The sequence below is a fragment of the Ctenopharyngodon idella genome, chromosome 15 (genome assembly GCF_019924925.1).
Source record: "Ctenopharyngodon idella isolate HZGC_01 chromosome 15, HZGC01, whole genome shotgun sequence".
NCBI lineage: Eukaryota > Metazoa > Chordata > Actinopteri > Cypriniformes > Xenocyprididae > Ctenopharyngodon > Ctenopharyngodon idella.
This window is the reverse complement of record NC_067234.1, coordinates 20,060,291-20,079,579: the sequence shown is the minus strand read 5'-3', so window position 1 is coordinate 20,079,579 and position 19,289 is coordinate 20,060,291. Positions and strand designations below refer to the sequence as shown.

At 35.8% G+C, this 19,289-nt stretch overlaps 1 protein-coding gene across 4 annotated transcripts in view; it reads left to right on the top strand.

The window, feature by feature from the left end:
- The window catches only part of dpf1 (double PHD fingers 1), a 71,121-nt gene that overhangs the window by 36,353 nt on the left and 15,479 nt on the right, over nucleotides 1-19,289 (top strand). For 3 of the 4 annotated variants that reach the window (XM_051862405.1, XM_051862406.1, XM_051862407.1), the window contains exon 8: nucleotides 944-1,075. In XM_051862405.1, the coding sequence (XP_051718365.1) occupies nucleotides 944-1,075 (132 nt within the window). Of the gene's footprint in view, nucleotides 1-943; nucleotides 1,531-19,289 lie in introns of those variants that run through there. The other variant, XM_051862408.1, reaches the window with a different exon arrangement.

Sequence of the window (19,289 nt, the reverse complement as noted above, 5' to 3'; positions counted from 1 at the left end):
CAATTCTGACTTTATATCACGCAGTTCTGACTTTATATCACGCAGTTCTGACTTTATAACTCGCAATTCTGACTTTATAACTTGCAATTCTGACTATAACTCGCAATTCTGACTTTATAACTCTCAATTCTGACTATAACTCGCAATTCTGCCTTTATAACTCGCAATTCTGACTATAACTCGCAATTCTGACTTTATAACTTGCAATTCTGACTTCATATCTCGCAATTCTGACTTTATAACTCGCAATTCTGACTTTATATCCAGCAATTCTGACTTTATGTCTCGCAATTCTTACTTTATAACTCGCAATTCTGACTTTATAACCCGCAATTCTGACTTTTTAACTCGCAATTCTGACTTTATATCTTGCAATTCTGACTTTATAACTCGCAATTCTGACTTTATATCTCGCAATTCTGACTTTATAACTCACAATTCTGACTTTATATCACGAAATTCTGACTTTATATCAGAATTGTATAATAATTGTATAATTACAATAAAGTCATATATTTAAGTATATTGTCATATATTTAACAAATTGATAATATAATTAAAATTACTACTACTAATAATAAAATATATATAATAGCTGTTATTATACAAATATAATGTTTATTTAATTAAATTAAAATTAGTGATGATAATAATAATAATAAAATATAATTATGCATATAATAATAGCTATTATTATACTAATATAACACTTATTAGTACTTTGAAATATTAAATTAAAATATTTTATTATAATTAAATTATAATATAAAATGAATTAAAATAATTGTCAGTAAATAACAACAACAATAAAAAAATGTAATAGAAATATAATACCTATAATTAATACTTTTCTGTTCATGACAAGATTAACCAAACTCTTGTATGCATTATTACAGATTTTTTGACTGTCTTTTTGCTTCCTTGTGTGTTCCTCTGTGTTTAGTTTGTGGGAAGCGCTACAAGAATCGTCCAGGTTTGAGTTACCATTACACTCACACACACCTGGCAGATGAGGAGGGTGAGGAAGACTCCGAGCGGCACACACTTCCCTTCCAGCGCAAGAACAACCACAAACGTGAGCCCAGCATCAGCCTCAGCCATGGATTACACACTCATACCACAACCCATAGAGTACCACTATTCTAACACAATTTACCCACTCTCATACCCCTTTTCCACTGACCCCGGTGCTGGTGCTGGAGCCGCTGTTCAATCTGGCCCTGTTCCACGCATTTCCAATGAATTAAAGGTGATTCTGGCCTGGACGAAATTGACTCCGCCTCTTAATCTTAAACCAGGCACCATTATCGCCAGGGACCAGGGGCGGGAGACCACTTAAAGTTTCCAAAACAACAACTCATGACAGAACTAGATCGTTCATTATAACCAACAAAGCTAACTGGAAGTGCCCAGTGCAGCAGTCGACTCCCTGTTTTGTCCTCTTTTGTTCCTACTTTTGTTGTGCTGCAAAGCTACTCCAGCCACTTTATTTTCCCCATCTGTCTGAAATAAAAATATTTTATTTACAAATATGTGTGAATTGATTGCTATGATTTTTTTATTCATTATATATTGAGCTCCTATAATATTAATCATTTTCTTCCTTCTTTGTTTTTAAAGCATTGTGGTGAATTAACATCGTTATTAAGTATTTTGTCATCAACATCAAAGCCTGGATCCATTTGGTGTTCTATGGGTTTCCATAGAAACAAATATCTGGTTCTGAAGACGTTAAAACACTAGAATCTTCGAGTTGTCATCTTGTAATTATGGTAATTACGACACGACGTGAACAAAGCAAAAGACTTCTAAACAAAGCTTGTGTTCATTCATTCACACTTCACACAAATCCGATTTGGATTCAGTGTCCGCACTGTCATTTCGCAAATGATGAAATTTGATCCATTTGTTAAGAAGTTGTCAATATCCATATCTACTTCAGATGCTAATGATATAATCAGTCAGAACGATGCCAAGACACTTTCTCATAGAATAACAAACAGCAACTGTTAATGTGGAAAAACATGATGGAAAACTGGAAATTTTGCATCTGCTCATGTTTTTTGTTACATCTCACCACGGTGCTGAAGTCACGAGGCATGTTTTACACATTCATGCATATACAGTTTCCAAAACCTGTAATGGCCAATGACAAAAAGAGCACAATGATTTGAAAGCCAATGGACTGACACATAAAAAAAAAAAAAGGGGTTCATGCATTTTTTTTTCTGTTCACACTAAATGGATTTGATTTTGATATGCCAAAAAAAATCTGCCTGTCTGAAAAAAGACAAGTTATGTATTAACACAAGAGTCATGTCAGTGAAAATGTGGTACAATTCTGAGAGACGTCCCTGAGCACCAGCACCATTTTGGTGGAAAAAGGGTATTAACCATCTCACACATGCATTACAACAAGGAGTCACATGGCAGTTTTTGTAATCAGTATTTGGTAGTTTTTCAGTAAAAAAAATGTCTAAACATCCTAAAACAAGATACATTTATATGGGAAGCTAGATTTTTCTGTAAAATGAGGGAATATATCTCAAATTACTAGTATTTTTCCTTTACTCATTGGCAATTTTTAAGTGTAAATCTAAACAAATTCAGTGAGGTTTATCTTACTGTTCAAAAGTTTGGGCTCCGTATGATTGTTTTTGAAAGAAGTCTCTTGTGCTCACCAAGGTAGCAATTATTTAATAAAAAAAAACAGTAAATGCAGTAATATTGTGAAATATTATTACAATTTAAAAGAACTGTTTTCTATATAATATATTCCTGTGACGACAAAGCTGAATTTTCATCATCATTACTCACACTTCAGTGTCACATGACCTTTCAAAAGTCATTCTAATATGCTGATTTGCTGCTCAAGAAAAATATCAGATTATCAGTGTTGAAAACAGTTGTGCTGCTTAATATTTTTGTGGAAACCAAGATACATTTTTTTTTTCAGGATTCTTTGATGAATAGGTTATATTTTTTATGACTTTTACAGCTTTTTATTTTTTAATATGTACTCGCTAGGGGTGTAACGGTACACAAACATGACAGTTCGGTACGTACCTTGGTATTGAAGTCACGGTTCGATACGGTACAGCAGGAAACATAAAATTGCTTATTTTTCTTTTTTTTTTATCAACAGTGGTTTATTGAACAAATTGTGTCTCTCCCTTTAAATAAATTCAATTATGATCAACATTTTCATAAGGATAAAAAAAAATCTATCTCAGCTAATGCTGAAAACTATATACAAACTATTAAATTCAGTTGCTATTTATTTTTAAATATAATAATCAACATTCAAAAAAAAAAAAAAAAACGTAAATTGCGCATAAGGCAGGTTATGCATTAACTTCTAAATCTAATTATAGAAATTTTTCAATTATTTTTCTACTTTAATTCATTTTTGAAATATTTACACTGTTTTACACAACTTGTTTTCATGACAAATTTATTTAAAGATATATTAAATAATTAAGACATTACTAACAGGTAAAGTAAATATAATGAATATATAAGCTAATATAGTGCATATATTTAGTGAAATGCTTCCCTCTAGAGTTCATTTTCTCTAGTAAACTAACATGCTGTGGACACTAAATGACTTGCCTGAGGTAAATATCATGCTATGTAACATTATTCTCAAGCTGTTTATTGATGTCCATGGTTGAAACACTGGTTGAGAGATTACGCATAAACTAGTCTTGTTGCCAGACCTTCCGACTGATGGCAGAAGGTCTGCACTCTATTGCAGCTTTCATTGGCCAAGGACCAACCAAGAGGACGTTTGACTGACATGTAACGCAACCAATCACAGTTTGTTTTATTCCGCGCCATGTTTAGGGGCATAAAAATGTAACGTTGATGTCCCTACAACAACAAACTGACATGCATCAAATAAATTATTCATTCTAGAACGTTGTGCAAGTTTACTGCAACTTCACATACTTTTGAAAATCCAGCGTTTAGTTGATCCTGATAAGCCGCATTGTCACAGTTAAACACGACACGACAACGTCCTTCTTCCACGTTAGGCATTTGTTTTCAGGCGGACCGTTAAAGAACGCAACGCACACATCACCCGGACATCCTGTAGAATTCAACCAACCAGATGACGACTTCAAAAATCCTGAAGTGTTTCCAGTTAAGTGTGCCATAAGCATCAGACGTTCAGCCAACGGTCTGTGGGCGGGACGCCTGAGGCCGAGACTACGCATAAACATATCTATGCATAGATTGTCTGTTCTTCTTCTTCTGTGCTTTTTCCTGTTGTGGGGTTAGCAAACAGCATTGCATTACTGCACGCGCCCCCTTCTGGATTGGAGTGTGGATCACCTGTGACTGACTGAATTTGCCGTCTGACTGTATGCACCGAACCGTGACGTCCGTACCCCAAACTAGGAAAAAAAAGAAGGTGTTTGCCAAGATTTTGATGCACATGTAAAATTTATCTTGTTTTATAAATGTTTAGTTTATTGGTAACCAAGACAAACATACAGATTAGAGAAATGCTTTGTTTTGCAGTGCACACTGTATCATGCTAAAGTCATGTGACAGTATCAGTATCAAGATCTTCCACCCCTTGTTTATGGCTTTGTTGTGTTCAGTCTGTAGCCTTTTGCCTGACAAAGACAAGGTAACAGTGACCTCATTGCAGTGTCCTTGTGAAATCATGCCCATTTGCCTCCCAGAGTTATCTGGCTGAGTGCTTGGCTGAATTGGCCTGCCCATCGCTCTGTTTACCCCTCACCGCCACTGGCTTTTTGGTTCAAAAGCTGGTTATATAGCAAAGTGCAGAAAATTAGGGCCGTGTTAAATTTTGCAGAATTTTTCAGACAGAACACAAGCGTAAGCGTCTGCAGGATGGTATGTTTTCCCCCTTCCCGTTTTCTCATTTCACACACACCCCGTATTCCCATACTCCACCACGAGCGATATTATTAATAAGAGAGGTTTTAATGAAACCTAGGTCCATGCATTATTCATGCAATATTTAGACCAAAAGAGAAAGATGTAGATGTAGGCACGATAACTAGCGCCATCTGACTCAAGATGGCGAATTGGAGCCAGACCAAATCCGAAATTCCCATCCTCTGCCGTTATTTCGTTTTACGGCTGTGCTACCTCTCTCTTTTCTATCAGTTTGATGAATGACAGATTATTCAGCCAAGAGATGAGATTTCACCTCTCATTCTTGCTCTCTGTCTTTCTCCTTTCTACTTTTTGCCATTCCTTTCTCGCTTTCTCTCCTTTTCCCATCACCCTTGTCTTTCTGCATATGCTTTCTCCTCTGTCTCCTTTTGATTTAAGATTCATCTATCAGTTCTCTGTATTTTTTCCCCTCTTTATTTATTTCCACTGCAGAAGTGAGGCTGCTTGGCTGAGATGAGCGACTGCATTAAAATTCATGCCTGCTCATATTCTTTTTCATATAGTGTTGTGGTGCTGCTGGTCGGACGGAGGGGGTTTTGGGGGCTGTCCAGCAGGGTCTGGGGGAGGGGTGCTGTCTGGTGTCAATGTGTAGGGAAAAGGGTAGAGGGGTAGATGGCGGGGGGATCGCTGTTTGCATTTGAGGTCGACCCTCTAGATGTGCACCTGAAAATTGGATTTTGTGATTTGAGAGTTCTAGTTAAAATCCTCCCCCACACGCACTCTCTGCACCCACATAATGTTTAGCTGTTAAAAACAGTCAGGAATTTACAAGATTTAACCCTAATTTCTTACAATAAAATGCTTTTTTCTGAATTTTAAAGTTAAATCAATGCAAAATACACCATTTTGATTTTGTCGTTTTCTAGTAAAAATGTCTAAACATCCTGAAAACAAGATAGATTTGTGTGAGTAGCAAATTTTTACATTAAGATGTTTGGTCAGAGAACATATCTTAAATTTCATGTATTTTTCTTAACTCATTGATTCCATCGACAAAATTAATAGTACCCTTTTTTTGAAAAATCCTTCAGAAATTATTCTAATATGCTGATTTGCTGCTCAAGAAACATTTCTTATTATTATCAATTTGAAAACACTGTTAAAAACTATGGATAGATAGATAGATAGATAGATGATTTAACCCTACTTTCTTACAATAAAATTCTTTTTTCAAATTTAAAGTGAAATCATTGCAGACTACGCTATTTTCTGTCATAACATAATAAAATACTGGGAAAAAATAACTGTATTGCATTGCATTGTAAGATAATAGTATATTTTTTTTCATTATGATAATTAGCATTCCTTTTGGCTAGGAACTTCTTAACTTTTAATTAGCTTTCTCCCATCTAGTGTAATTTCGTTACAAAATACAATTTGTTGCATTGTTCTACATGGAGAAAAGAAGCCAAACATTATGAATAACTCTTAAGTATGTTCATAACTTGTGATTTATATTATATGTGGCAAATGGCATTCTAAATTACAGAGATAACATAGTCTTGTATAAACTGTTATGGGGAACATGAGGTTTGCAATACTGTTGCACATGAAGACAATCAACAAACATTATTTTAGATTAAAAATAAACGATATAAAACATGCAACCTAAAGTGAATACAACAACAGCAACAGCCGAATCACCCAACAAATAGTTAAAAATGCAACCACATCATTTATTTATGCCTTAGAGCATGCTGGGAAGCTAAGCACCAACATAGTACTGTGGACATCTCACTATAACAGTGGATTTATAGATATAGAAAAGATTACTGTAAAATAATCAGATTATTATTGATTCTACAGCTGTTATATCACAGTCATCCCATGGTCCTTTTCACTGTGAAGTCACAGTATGCCATTATTAATTAATTGTTAATAAATTATACAAAGGTACAATGGAAATGAAAGTATGAAAGCAAATAGGATTATACTGTCAATTGATACAATACACTTTAATTTTTATAGTCAGGGGCGGAGCTTGGGGGTGGGCGTGGCCACCATTGACTGAAGCTCGGCCACCCCTATAACCAATCTGCTCACAATTGCCATTTCTGTCTATTTATCTTGACCAGAATTTAGTTTATTTAGATGTAGAACAGTCTCCTTATGACCACAACACACAGGAGACTTTTCAAGCGCGCACACAAACTTTGCCTCGGTGCCAGGCGCAAATCAAACAAGAGTGCAAAAAAAAAACATGGGTGCCGAGGGAGACTCAGCATCCCCCGGTGAACAGTAGATATACGAATCATTGAACAGTTGGGTAAATAAAACATAAATAAATGTGGAGATGATTGAAGCAGTGCCAAAACTTCAAATAAATTCATGTATTTGTTATATATGCATCACATTTATGAACGTCGCCCTCAAATACTGCTATGTGAGCTCACAATATAGGCACAAATTAAATGTAATTTTTATCTGTAATTTAATGCACAAACAAAAGCGAGTCCTGTTCATTTGCATTCAAAAACAGGCACCATTTTGAATTTGTTGGAAGAGTACAAATTGATCGCATTTAATTGTGTATAAAATTACAGATTTTACATTCTGACATTTGTTTTATGTGCTGCCGCCTTTATCATATTCACATTGTTGCACTTTGGATTCAAACAGAACATATTTTTCATTTGTAATGAGTTTAATTTAAGCATAATAGAACTGTTGCAATTAATTCATTTTGGCAACTAATTGAATGTTAAGCATTCGGTGTTTAATTTTTCAGTTGCAAGTTTTTGAATTGAAACAATTGAAACAGATCTTACAGTCTAGGATTAAGAAAAAAATGTCAAATTCACTCAGTATTAGTTGATCTGTTCCACCACTATCTACAATTAAGTACAATTAATTGTATTCAGTTGTTTTGTTCAGCTGTGCTTTAATGGGTTAGTTCACCCAAAAATGAAAATTTCTGTCATTAATTACTCACCCTCATGTCGTTCCAGACCTGTAAGACCTTCGTTCATCTTCAGAACACAAATTAAGATATTTTTGATAAAATCTGATGGCTCAGTGAGGCCTCCATTGCCAGCAAGATAATTAACACTTTCAGATGCCCAGAAAGCTACTAAAGACATATTTAAAACAGGTCATGTGACTACAGTGGTTCAACCTTAATGTTATGAAGCGACGAGAATACTTTTTGCGCGCCAAAAAAACAACAACAAAATAACGACTTTATTCAACAATATCTAGTGATGGGCGATTTCAACACCGCTTCATGAAGCTTCGAAGCTTTACGAATTTTTTGTTTCGAATCAGTGGTTCGGAGCGTGTATCAAACTTCCAAAGTCACGTGATTTCAGTAAACGAGGCTTTGTTATATCATAAGTTTTTTGAAATTTCAATGGTTCACCACTGGGGGCATGACTTTGGCAGTTTAAGACACGCTCCGAACCACTGATTCGAAACAAAAGATTCGTAAAGCTCCAAATCTTCATGAAGCAGTGTTTTGAAATCGCCCATCACTAGATATTGTTATTTTTTTTATTTTTTTTGGCGCGCAAAAAGTATTCTTGTTGTTTCATAACATTAAGGTTGAACCACTGTAGTCACATGAACTGTTTTAAACATGTTTTTAGTAACTTTCTGGGCATCTGAAAGTGTTAATTATATTGCTAGCAATGGAGGCCTCACTGAGCCATCGGATTTTATCAAAAATATCTTAATTTGTGTTCTGAAGATGAATGAAGGTCTTACGGGTGTGGAACGAAATGAGGGTGAGTAATTAATGACAGAAATTTCATTTTTGGGTGAACTAACCCTTTAACTTAAACTCATTTCAGTTAGCTGGACTCATTTTCAAGTAGCCTTTATTTTATTTCAGCTTTATTTCAGTTAACAAAATCGTTTTTAGTTTTAGTTAACTCTGTTTTATATCTTGTATTTTTGCTACTTTATTTTTGTCAGACAAAAAGTGGTCTGTTTTATTCCAAAATTGTTTTAAAAGGATACTTCCATCACAGTCACTTCCACCACCGAATGTTATTAAACACAATACATCATTTGGGATGTGGTAGAAATGTTCAAAACTGATTTATTAAAAAAATGACAGAATTCTCCTGGACACTGGCCATTGTTAGTGGACAAATAAACTAGTTAGAGTGTACACTGATGGAGACAAGCGGTCAGCAGGAGGACAGTTGGAGGGGTAGCAGGGGTTTTTTTTGTAGAGATGGTCGTGGGGAGTTGTTTTTCATTGCATTGAAGGTCAGATTTGATCTGTCTTTCTATCTGTTTGTTTGCATTCTACATTCATTCCTAAATTGTATTTCTTTTCCCCCTTCTCCTTGCTTTTCTTTTTCTTCTCCACATGTAACACATGCACACGCACCTGAGTAATCACATACTCTTTTTTATGAACAATTGCGGTGATTATGGCTGGTAAGCAAACTGCTCTGAAAGCTCAGAATGACTCCCTTCTTCAGATGAATTCCCTCATGCTGTTTGTACAAGAGGAATCGTGATTGTGAGGCTGAATCACGGCACAAATAATAATGGCATATCAGCACACCTGGGAACGAGAGGAGGCTGAACTTATCAACAGCAGCACAACAACCAATTGCAATAAACTGATGCCAAAAATCATCTTGGTTAAAATAAAGAAACAATGAATAGCATTATGACTTAAAGAGACTTTAGATAACGTAACATAAATCTCATACAGGCTATTTCACATGCATTATCTTTATTACAACAAATGGTTTGTGTCTCATATTTAAATCTGTATACATAGGTTTAGACTGTGATGATGATGTCACTAGACATGTTATAGTTTTCTAAGGCTTAAATGTCTTGGTCGTAACATTTCTCCTGAACTCGATGGATTATAAAGGTATTTTGAATGCATTATATAACATCTTATAAATACTCTCTTGTATAATACCCTCAGTTATGATGCATTATAATTCTATAATTTAGTATTTATTTGGCTATTGGTTAACATTATCAAATAATCCACAGATTAATGTGCCATCAGCACAAGAACATGATACTACATTTTGAATAATCACAGTAAATAATCACAATAAAACGGAGAACATGCATTAAGAAAGTAGAGTAAATTTTGATTTTATTTTGACCTTAAACATAACAGCACAATGTCTTTAAGCATTATACTATTTAAAATGAACAGGTAACTATTATAATTTATTATAACTGTCTTTACAGTTGCTACCTTGGTAATGCGTTACATAAAAATGACTCAAGTAAAGTTTAATTATATGCTAGACTCAGGCAATTTCTGCAAAAGCTCAAGTATACTCCTTGTATGAGTTTACCTGTCTCCACTCTACGCTCCGCTAGGCCCCGGTCGCTACCTGCCACAGTTGCACTCCTGTCTGCTCCGCAACAAAGCAGGAAGAGCAGTGGCCGTTGCCTAGTGATGGTGTTGCCATGGAGACTGGCCATCCAGACTCCCTCTATAAAGAATAGGTTGTTATATGTACATCGAGAGCGGGGAGGGGAGGCAGTGGAGTTTGGAGTTTCTCTAGGTTTGAGGATGGAGGGGTAGGGAGGTTCATTAAATCAGAAAAAGAGAGAGACTTGCTGAATTCACTTTATGATTTGGCATATATATGAGGCCAGACAGTAGTGTTGAGTTATACTGCGTTCTGCCTCATTTACTATTCTGTATTAAGAAGAGGGCCGAGGGCTGTTTGGCTAGACTGGATCCTTAGGATAATGCAGACTCTCACTTCGCCATCCTTTCTCTTATTTTTCCTTTCTCTTTCTTTTCTTCACTTTCTTTCTCACATGTACATGTAAACATGCTCGTGTAAAAAGTTTAGTACTAGAAACAAAAAAATTTACTTTCTAATGGATGACCGCCTGCTTTCTATTGGTTTGAGCACTTTAAAATGTGTAATATTACATATATGTAATATTTCATATATAGTATTATATATATATATATATATATATATATATATATATATATATATATATATATATATATATATATTAGAGATGCACCAATACTAAATTCTGATTATTTAGAATGATATCTATATATTCTGTATATATTATTAATATAATTCTGAATAATCGGTATCGGCAGAAGATAAATATGTATATATATATATATGTATATATTTATATATATATATATATATATATATATATATATATATATACAGGTGCTGGTCATATAATTAGAATATCATCAAAAAGTTGATTTATTTCACTAATTAAACACAGACTGATATATTTCAAATGTTTATTTCTTTTAATTTTGATGATTATAACTGACAACTAAGGAAAATCCCAAATTCAGTATCTCAGAAAATTAGAATATTGTGAAAAGGTTCAATATTGAAGACACCTGGTGCTACACTCTAATCAGCTAATTAACTCAAAACACCTGCAAAGGCCTTTAAATGGTCTCTCAGTCTAGTTCTGTAGGCTACACAATCATGGGGAAGACTGCTGACTTGACAGTTGTCCAAAAGACGACCATTGCACCTTGCACAAGGAGGGCAAGACACAAAAGGTCATTGCAAAAGAGGCTGGCTGTTCACAGAGCTCTGTGTCCAAACACATTAACAGAGAGGCGAAGGGAAGGAAAAGATGTGGTACAAAAAAAGTGTACAAGCAATAGGGATAACCGCACCCTGGAGAGGATTGTGAAACAAAACCCATTCAAAAATGTGGGGGAGATTCACAAAGAGTGGACTGCAGCTGGAGTCAGTGCTTCAAGAACCACTACGCACAGACATATGCAAGACATGGGTTTCAGCTGTCGCATTCCTTGTGTCAAGCCACTCTTGAACAACAGACAGCATCAGAAGCGTCTCGCCTGGGCTAAAGACAAAAAGGACTGGACTGCTGCGATAACATAACTTTGGAGTGGTCCAAAGTTATGTTCTCTGATGAAAGTAAATTTTGCATTTCCTTTGGAAATCAGGGTCCTTGAGTCTGGAGGAAGAGAGGAGAGGCACACAATCCACGTTGCTTGAGGTCCAGTGTAAAGTTTCCACAGTCAGTGATGGTTTGGGGTGCCATGTCATCTGCTGGTGTTGGTCCACTGTGTTTTCTGAGGTCCAAGGTCTACGCAGCCGTATACCAGGAAGTTTTAGAGCACTTCATGCTTCCTGCTGCTGACCAACTTTATGGAGATGCAGATTTCATTTTCCGACAGGACTTGGCACCTGCACACAGTGCCAAAGCTACCAGTACCTGGTTTAAGGACCATGGTATCCCTGTTCTTAATTGGCCAGCAAACTCGCCTGACCTTAACCCCATAGAAAATCTATGGGGTATTGTGAAAAGGAAGATGCGATATGCCAGACCCAACAATGCAGAAGAGCTGAAGGCCACTATCAGAGCAACCTGGGCTCTTATAACACCTGAGCAGTGCCACAGACTGATTGACTCCATGCCACGCCGCATTGCTGCAGTAATTCAGGCAAAAGGAGCCCCAACTAAGTATTGAGTGCTGTACATGCTCATACTTTTCATGTTCATACTTTTCAGTTGGCCAAGATTTCTAAAAATCCTTTCTTTGTATTGGTCTTAAGTAATATTCTAATTTTCTGAGATACTGAATTTGGGATTTTCCTTAGTTGTCAGTTATAATCATCAAAATTAAAAGAAATAAACATTTGAATATATCAGTCTGTGTAATGAATGAATATAATATACAAGTTTCACTTTTTGAATGGAATTAGTGAAATAAATCAACTTTTTGATGATACTCTAATTATATGACCAGCACCTGTATATATATATATATATATATATATATATATATATATTAGAGATGCACTGATATATCGGCCAGTAATTGGTATTAGCCAATAAAAGCAAGTTTCACACTATCGGCTATCGGTCGATAGTTTAAAAACAGCCAATTGTCAGGGCCGATATTCTGTCAATCAAAAGAGGGCAGGAAAATGCACTGAATTTGTGCTTTGTGTAAAGAAAAAGCTAAGAAACCAGTTTGATGTTCAATATTAATAGTAATTATATGAATTAATAACATTCAGAAAGTTAAGAAATTTAATATATACATTAGATATAATATTTAATATAATATATATATTAGAGATGCACCGATACTAAATTCTGATTATTCAGAATGATATCTGCCTATATATATATATATATATATATATATATATAATAGCCCAAACTATTGCATTCAACTGCATGAGACATGATACATTTTGGTAAGTTGTACTGTTCAACATACCCTCTGATGTGCATTCAAGTTTATTTTGTGCTATAACTTGTAGTAAAGTGGAAGAAAAGACTTTCACTCCGTGCTGCCGCTTAAAATGCCATTTGTTGTTTGACTTTCATGATAAAATGGACAGAATTATCAGAAGGTAACAAAGCACAAAGCTCTTTGCAATTATTAAATGGGAGGAGTGCTACAAATAATGTTTGTTATAGGGAAAAAACGCGGACCTAGCAACCCTGGCTTGAACTACAGGTGACTTATGGCTAATTTTGAATTGTTAATGAATTATTGTCCCGTAGAGAGCCCTAAATTCAACACAAGAGACTCCTTTTGATTGACAGGATATAATCGACCATGATCATTGGCTGTTTTTAAACAATCAGCCAGTGGCCGATAGTGAAAATAATTGCTTTTATCTGCCTATATATCTGCATATGCCCTCTGAAAACAGCTTATTGGACCCCTGACCTCTCTTTTCTTTTCTTTACAAATATAAACATATCTATGGACATACAATATGTATATAAGGGCAGAGAGTACAAAATCATTCAGAGTTAGAGGTATCACAAAGTATCCTAACTATAATATATATTGCATGAAGTTGTCCTGGATTCACAATCCCAGGGTTCTGCAGTAGAATTATTGATTTTCAAATGTTTACAGTTTCCATCTCTTCAGTGAAAGTTGGAGAGTGGAAAAGTCACACACTGTGACTGTCTTGTGTGAAGAGTCATTATGCTGGTGCTTGTGTGTGTTTTGTGTTTATTTTATTCCTTTTGTGGTGGGGTGTAGTTTTACTTTTGTAAGCACATTCATTGAATGGTGTGATAATGGCGTTAATTTTGGGATGCAGGATACTCTTTGTGTATCTGCTGCATCATACTGTTCAATTCTATGTCACTGTGTATCTCACAGTCTTGGTTTGTATGGGTGTGTGCATGTCAGACTGACTGCACCGCAACCATAGATCAGGTTTTATTATGCACCAAAAGCTGATCCTCCTCTCCCTTCACAGTGTCGATCCGTTTAAGGTCTGTTATGCAACTCAGCCCGCTGAATGGTCGAACTATTGAGGCCTTTTATTTCCACATATGAGTGTATTCATTGTCTTAAGTGTATATGTACTTATGTTGGTTTGTATCAATCCCGATTTGCTGATAATGAGCCCCCTTTTTTTTATCTATCTATCTATCTATCTATCTATCTATCTATCTATCATTTGACTGTCTGACTACTGTTGGTAGATTTTTGTCCTGACAAACTTCGGATAATCGGGGCATCCTATGGTAACCTCAACTTGCCAAATATTTATAGATTAAATGATCTGGCCAGTATATATCCAATTTACCATTGGTACTTGTTTGGTTTTATTCCTAACCCAAAAATACAAATGCTGTTTGTTTATGTGTGACCGTACATGGATATTTGTGTGTGTGTCTGGGGTAGTATGATGAAGGGGGTTATTAAAAGCAGGAGTCCGCCCCATTTGTCATGGTCAAGAAGTGGGGTGCAGCATGCGGGCAACCTCAAAAAATTATTAGGCAAAGATGTACCAGTAATAAAGCCAAGCTCAGGAGGGGGTTTGTATGTGGAATGTGTCATTTGTTTGTGCAAAATCCATCCACACTGCAGCAAAACGTAATGAGGTGCATTATGTTCTATTTTAAAGCTAGTTTGGTTTTACAAGACGCTATAGTGTGGGGCATGTGTTCAAGGTATATTCAGTATATTCAATATATAACATTTTAATTTATATGTATATGTATTTTTTTATCAAATGAGGGACAAGTCAAAAATGGTGCAGGATGATAGTGCTGAAATGCTTTCTATTGGTGAATTAATAACTGCTTGACTTCCTAAATGTGCATCTGTCTTTCTCCTTAAGCCTTTTTTTTTTTTTAATATCAGACACAAGTCAGACCAGGCTTGTGGAATTGTCTTTATGTGAGAGTTGCTGCTAAAATGCACTCTAATGGGTTGTTTCAACCCATGTTTGGGTCAAATATGGACAAACCCAACCGTTGGGTTTAAAAATGTCATTTAAAAATTTTAACCAATGGTTGGGTTTGTCCATATTTGACCCAAACATGGTTTGCATAATCCAAATTGACAACATTTGAACAACCCAGCATATTTTATAGTGTGCCTCTTAGGGGTGTAACGCTACACAGAAGTCACGTTTTGGTACGTACCTCAGTTTTGGCTACGGTTCGGTACGTTAGGAAAAATTGTCACACTTTAGATTAGGGTCCAATTCTCACTATTAGCTAACTATTAACTATGACTTTTGCTTCAATAAACTTCTAATTACTGCTTATTAGACATGTGCTGATATTCAGTAATACGATATATCACGATAATGAATATGCACGATATTGTTATCGCGGGCACTTCAAAATACCGTGAATAATTATTTATTACGGATTATTAAAAGCACATGGCGGAACGAGTGAAGGAGACGCGCTGAATGAAAGTGCGCGTTCACTTTCTGACAGCAGAGGGCCCTGATGGAACAGCAGAAATGCAGCGGTTACCCCGGAAACCCCGTAAACAAAGCACCTGCGCTACTGAGCAGTAATTAAAATTCTTTAAACAGCCATTCAATTTTTTGGATTCGCAATGTTGTTCATCACAGCACCAAATTCTTAATACTTAACTTAATAGGCTATTTATTTTCATTTATGTTCTGATTATTTGTTATTGTTCGGTAAAACTTAGTGAAATACGGCTTCATTAGTTAACATGTTAATTCATTATTACCAAACTGACAATGAAAAAATATTTAAAGCATTTATTATATAATGAAGCATTTCTTAATTTTAGTTAATGTTAATTTCTTAGTTAATGTTTAATAACATTACTAAAACCAAAAGTTGTAACTTATTTAATGGACCTGAGCTAAAACTAGCAATGATCAGTTGTATTTTTTAACTAATATTAACAACGAATAATACTTTCTGTAACAAATGTAGCTATTGCTCATTCTTAATCTTGGTTAATGCATTAACTAACGTTAAATAATGAGACCTTATTGTAAAGTGTTACCTGTTGTTCTTTATAATTCTTTTGCACTTTAATCTGTTTGAAAAATTTTACTTTATAATTTGTGTATTGTGTTATTGTATTTAAATGTTATTTAATGTTATTTTTGTTATAAGAAAAAGAGTTCTTAAACCTGTTATACTATGAAAACACTTTTTTTTTGCAACTTATTTCAATATCGTGATAATACCGTATACCGTGTTAAAAGCTTCAGCAATTATTGCAACATGAAAATTTTATACCGTCACATGCCTACTGCTTATTAATAGTTAGTAAGTTAGTTGTTAAGTTTAGGTATTGGGTAGGATTAAGGGATGTAGAATTTGGTCATGCAGAATAAGGTATTAATATCTGCTTTATAAGTACTAATAAAAAGCCAATATCCTAGCCAATAACCCTCATATGCTTAATTTTCCGCATTCCACTCCATTTCTGCTCCACTCCGCATTCTGAGCCTTTCAAAATTTTCTCTTTTGTCCATGAGCAGTGGAGTGTGGATCGCCCGTGACTGACTGTATTCGTCGTCTGATTGCATGGACGAATACATGTACCATTACACCCCTAGTGCTTCTGCATGATTTTTGATGGCCTCATGAAGACTGTTTGTTTTTTGGAGTGTTTGAGATGTGTGATCATGGCAAGGTTTATGCCAACAGGTGCTTGTGAGTCCTTCCTGCGGTGCTGTTACTTGAGCTCCTTTCTCTCACAGCCAATTGTGTCCTAATTAGAGATGTGTGATCTTGCTAAAATAGAATTGTGTCACTATAGGATCATTTGGAGAAGAATTGGGGTGCGGAGAGAGTGAGAAATAATAAGGGAGGGAGGTATTTGAGGATTCCTCTTCCTACCTCTCTTTCGATTCCCATGGGGCCGCAGACACACTTGAAAGCTGTGAAGTGTGCTGTTCTGCCTGTATTCTCCTCGTAATTGGCCAAATGCTGCATTGGGAAAGATTTAGGGAGGCAGGAAAGAAGGCATGGCAAAGAAACTCCTGTGTCTGTCTCTGAAACTCTCTATCTATGATTTTCTTTTGGCTTGACTCATCTTTCTGTTCTTCCCATCTTCCTTTTTTGTGTTAATATAGGGCTTTGTTCCAATACCTAGTGTGCTGCCTCACTGTCTGCTGCCTACATAGACAGATGTCTTCTATAAAAGCAGCATCCTAACTGTCATGAAAACTCAAAAGTGACTGATTTGGAAAACTCTTCATAGGCAGCAACTCTGCATGGGAGACTCGATTCAACTTCAATAGAGTTTTGGCTTTAGCGTGATAATCATGATAATAAGCTATTAAAATAATACTCTATTGTTTTTACTATTGTTTGAACTTTTTAATTAACTATAAATGGACTATTAATATCAATAGTTTATTATTATTATTATTATTTAATTAAATGTAAGAATCAAATTTATCACTATTTTTTTATCACCTATATATATGTGTGTGTGTGTGTGTGTGTGTGTGTGTGTGTAAGAAATTAGAAAATAATGCACACCCGGTAATGCACCTTTACCTGCAACGTTACACCTCGGGTGTGCATCCAAGCCTTACATCACCAAGTGCAATGCAAAGCATCGGATGCAGTGGTGTAATGCACGCCGCCACTGGACTCTAGAGCAGTGGAGACGTGTTTTTTGGAGTGACGAATTACGCTTCTCTGTCTGGCAGTCCGATGGACGAGTCTGGGTTTGGCATTTGCCAGGAGAACGGTACTTGCCTGACTGCATTGTGCCAAGTGTAAAGTTTGGTGGAGGGGGGTTATGGTGTGGGGTTGTTTTTCAGGGGTTGGGCTTGGCCCCTTAGTTCCAGTGAAAGGAACTCTTAATGCTTCAGCATACCAAGACATTTTGGACAATTTTATGCTCCCAACTTTGTGGGAACAGTTTGGGGATGGCCCCTTCCTGTTCCAACATGACTGCGCACCAGTGCACAAAGCAAGGTCCATAAAGACATGGATGAGCGAGTTTGGTGTGGAGGAACTTGACTGGCCTGCACAGAGTCCTGACCTCAACCCGATAGAACACCTTTTGGATTAATTAGAGCGGAGACTGCGAGCCAGGCCTTCTCGCCAACATCAGTGCCTGACCTCACAAATGCGCTTCTAGAAGAATGGTCAAAAATTCCCATAAACACACTCCTAAACCTTGTGGAAAGCCTTCCCAGAAGAGTTGAAGCTGTTATAGCTGCAAAGGTTGGGCCAACTCCATATTTAACCCTACGGATTAAGAATGGGATGTCATTAAAGTTCATGTGCACGTAAAGGCACGTCCCAAAACTTTTGGCAATATATTATATTAACTCAAGTGTTCTTTGTGTTTGGCATTCCAAATGAATGAATTTTGTTTAGTGAAATGAACTTATACAAATATCCCCTGCTCCTCTAATTCTGGGATTTCCTTTTTCACCTAGGATACATATGAAATGAGGTAGGCCTATCTTACGCCTGTTTCACACTGCAAGCTTCAGCGGCGCGTGAGCGTAACTACATTGTCACTGCAGCTGCAGCTGCAGTATTCAGTATTCACACTAGAAGCGTTTGTACAGTGTCACAGCAGCGGCTCGAAGCTACATATAAAGTGAGCATTTCTTTACAAAGACAGCTATAAATTTGTTTTATAAGTTGGTCCTTTATAAACTTGATAGTCTTGAAAGTTTGTTAACATGGGGAGGTGTACAACATTCGCATATAAACATAAATAAATAAATAAATAAATAAAAATAAATAAATAAAAGCATTGCTGCACATGAATGAGGTAAGCTTTGTGTTTTACATCATCTGCCGCGTGCACATGTTTACAAGACACCAAACTCGACGAAAAAGCCAGCAAACTCGGGTTTGATTTGGGTATGCTGCAGCCTATCTCTCTGTGTAATAAATAAAAGAATGTTTATATATCATATTTTCTGGCTAGTTTCTTTTTTATAATACACCACTTTAACCCAAACTGAAACAAGTTTAAATGGGTAAATCTTCTATAAATATTTTTGATTCTTAATTTTCTTTTCTGTCATACTCAAATTCTTGTTAAAACACATTAGACATGCTTATTCTGTGCATTTTGAACACTTTTTGTGTGAAATTATATTTATTTTGTCCATCAAAAGTGTACTTTCACTTTAATTGAG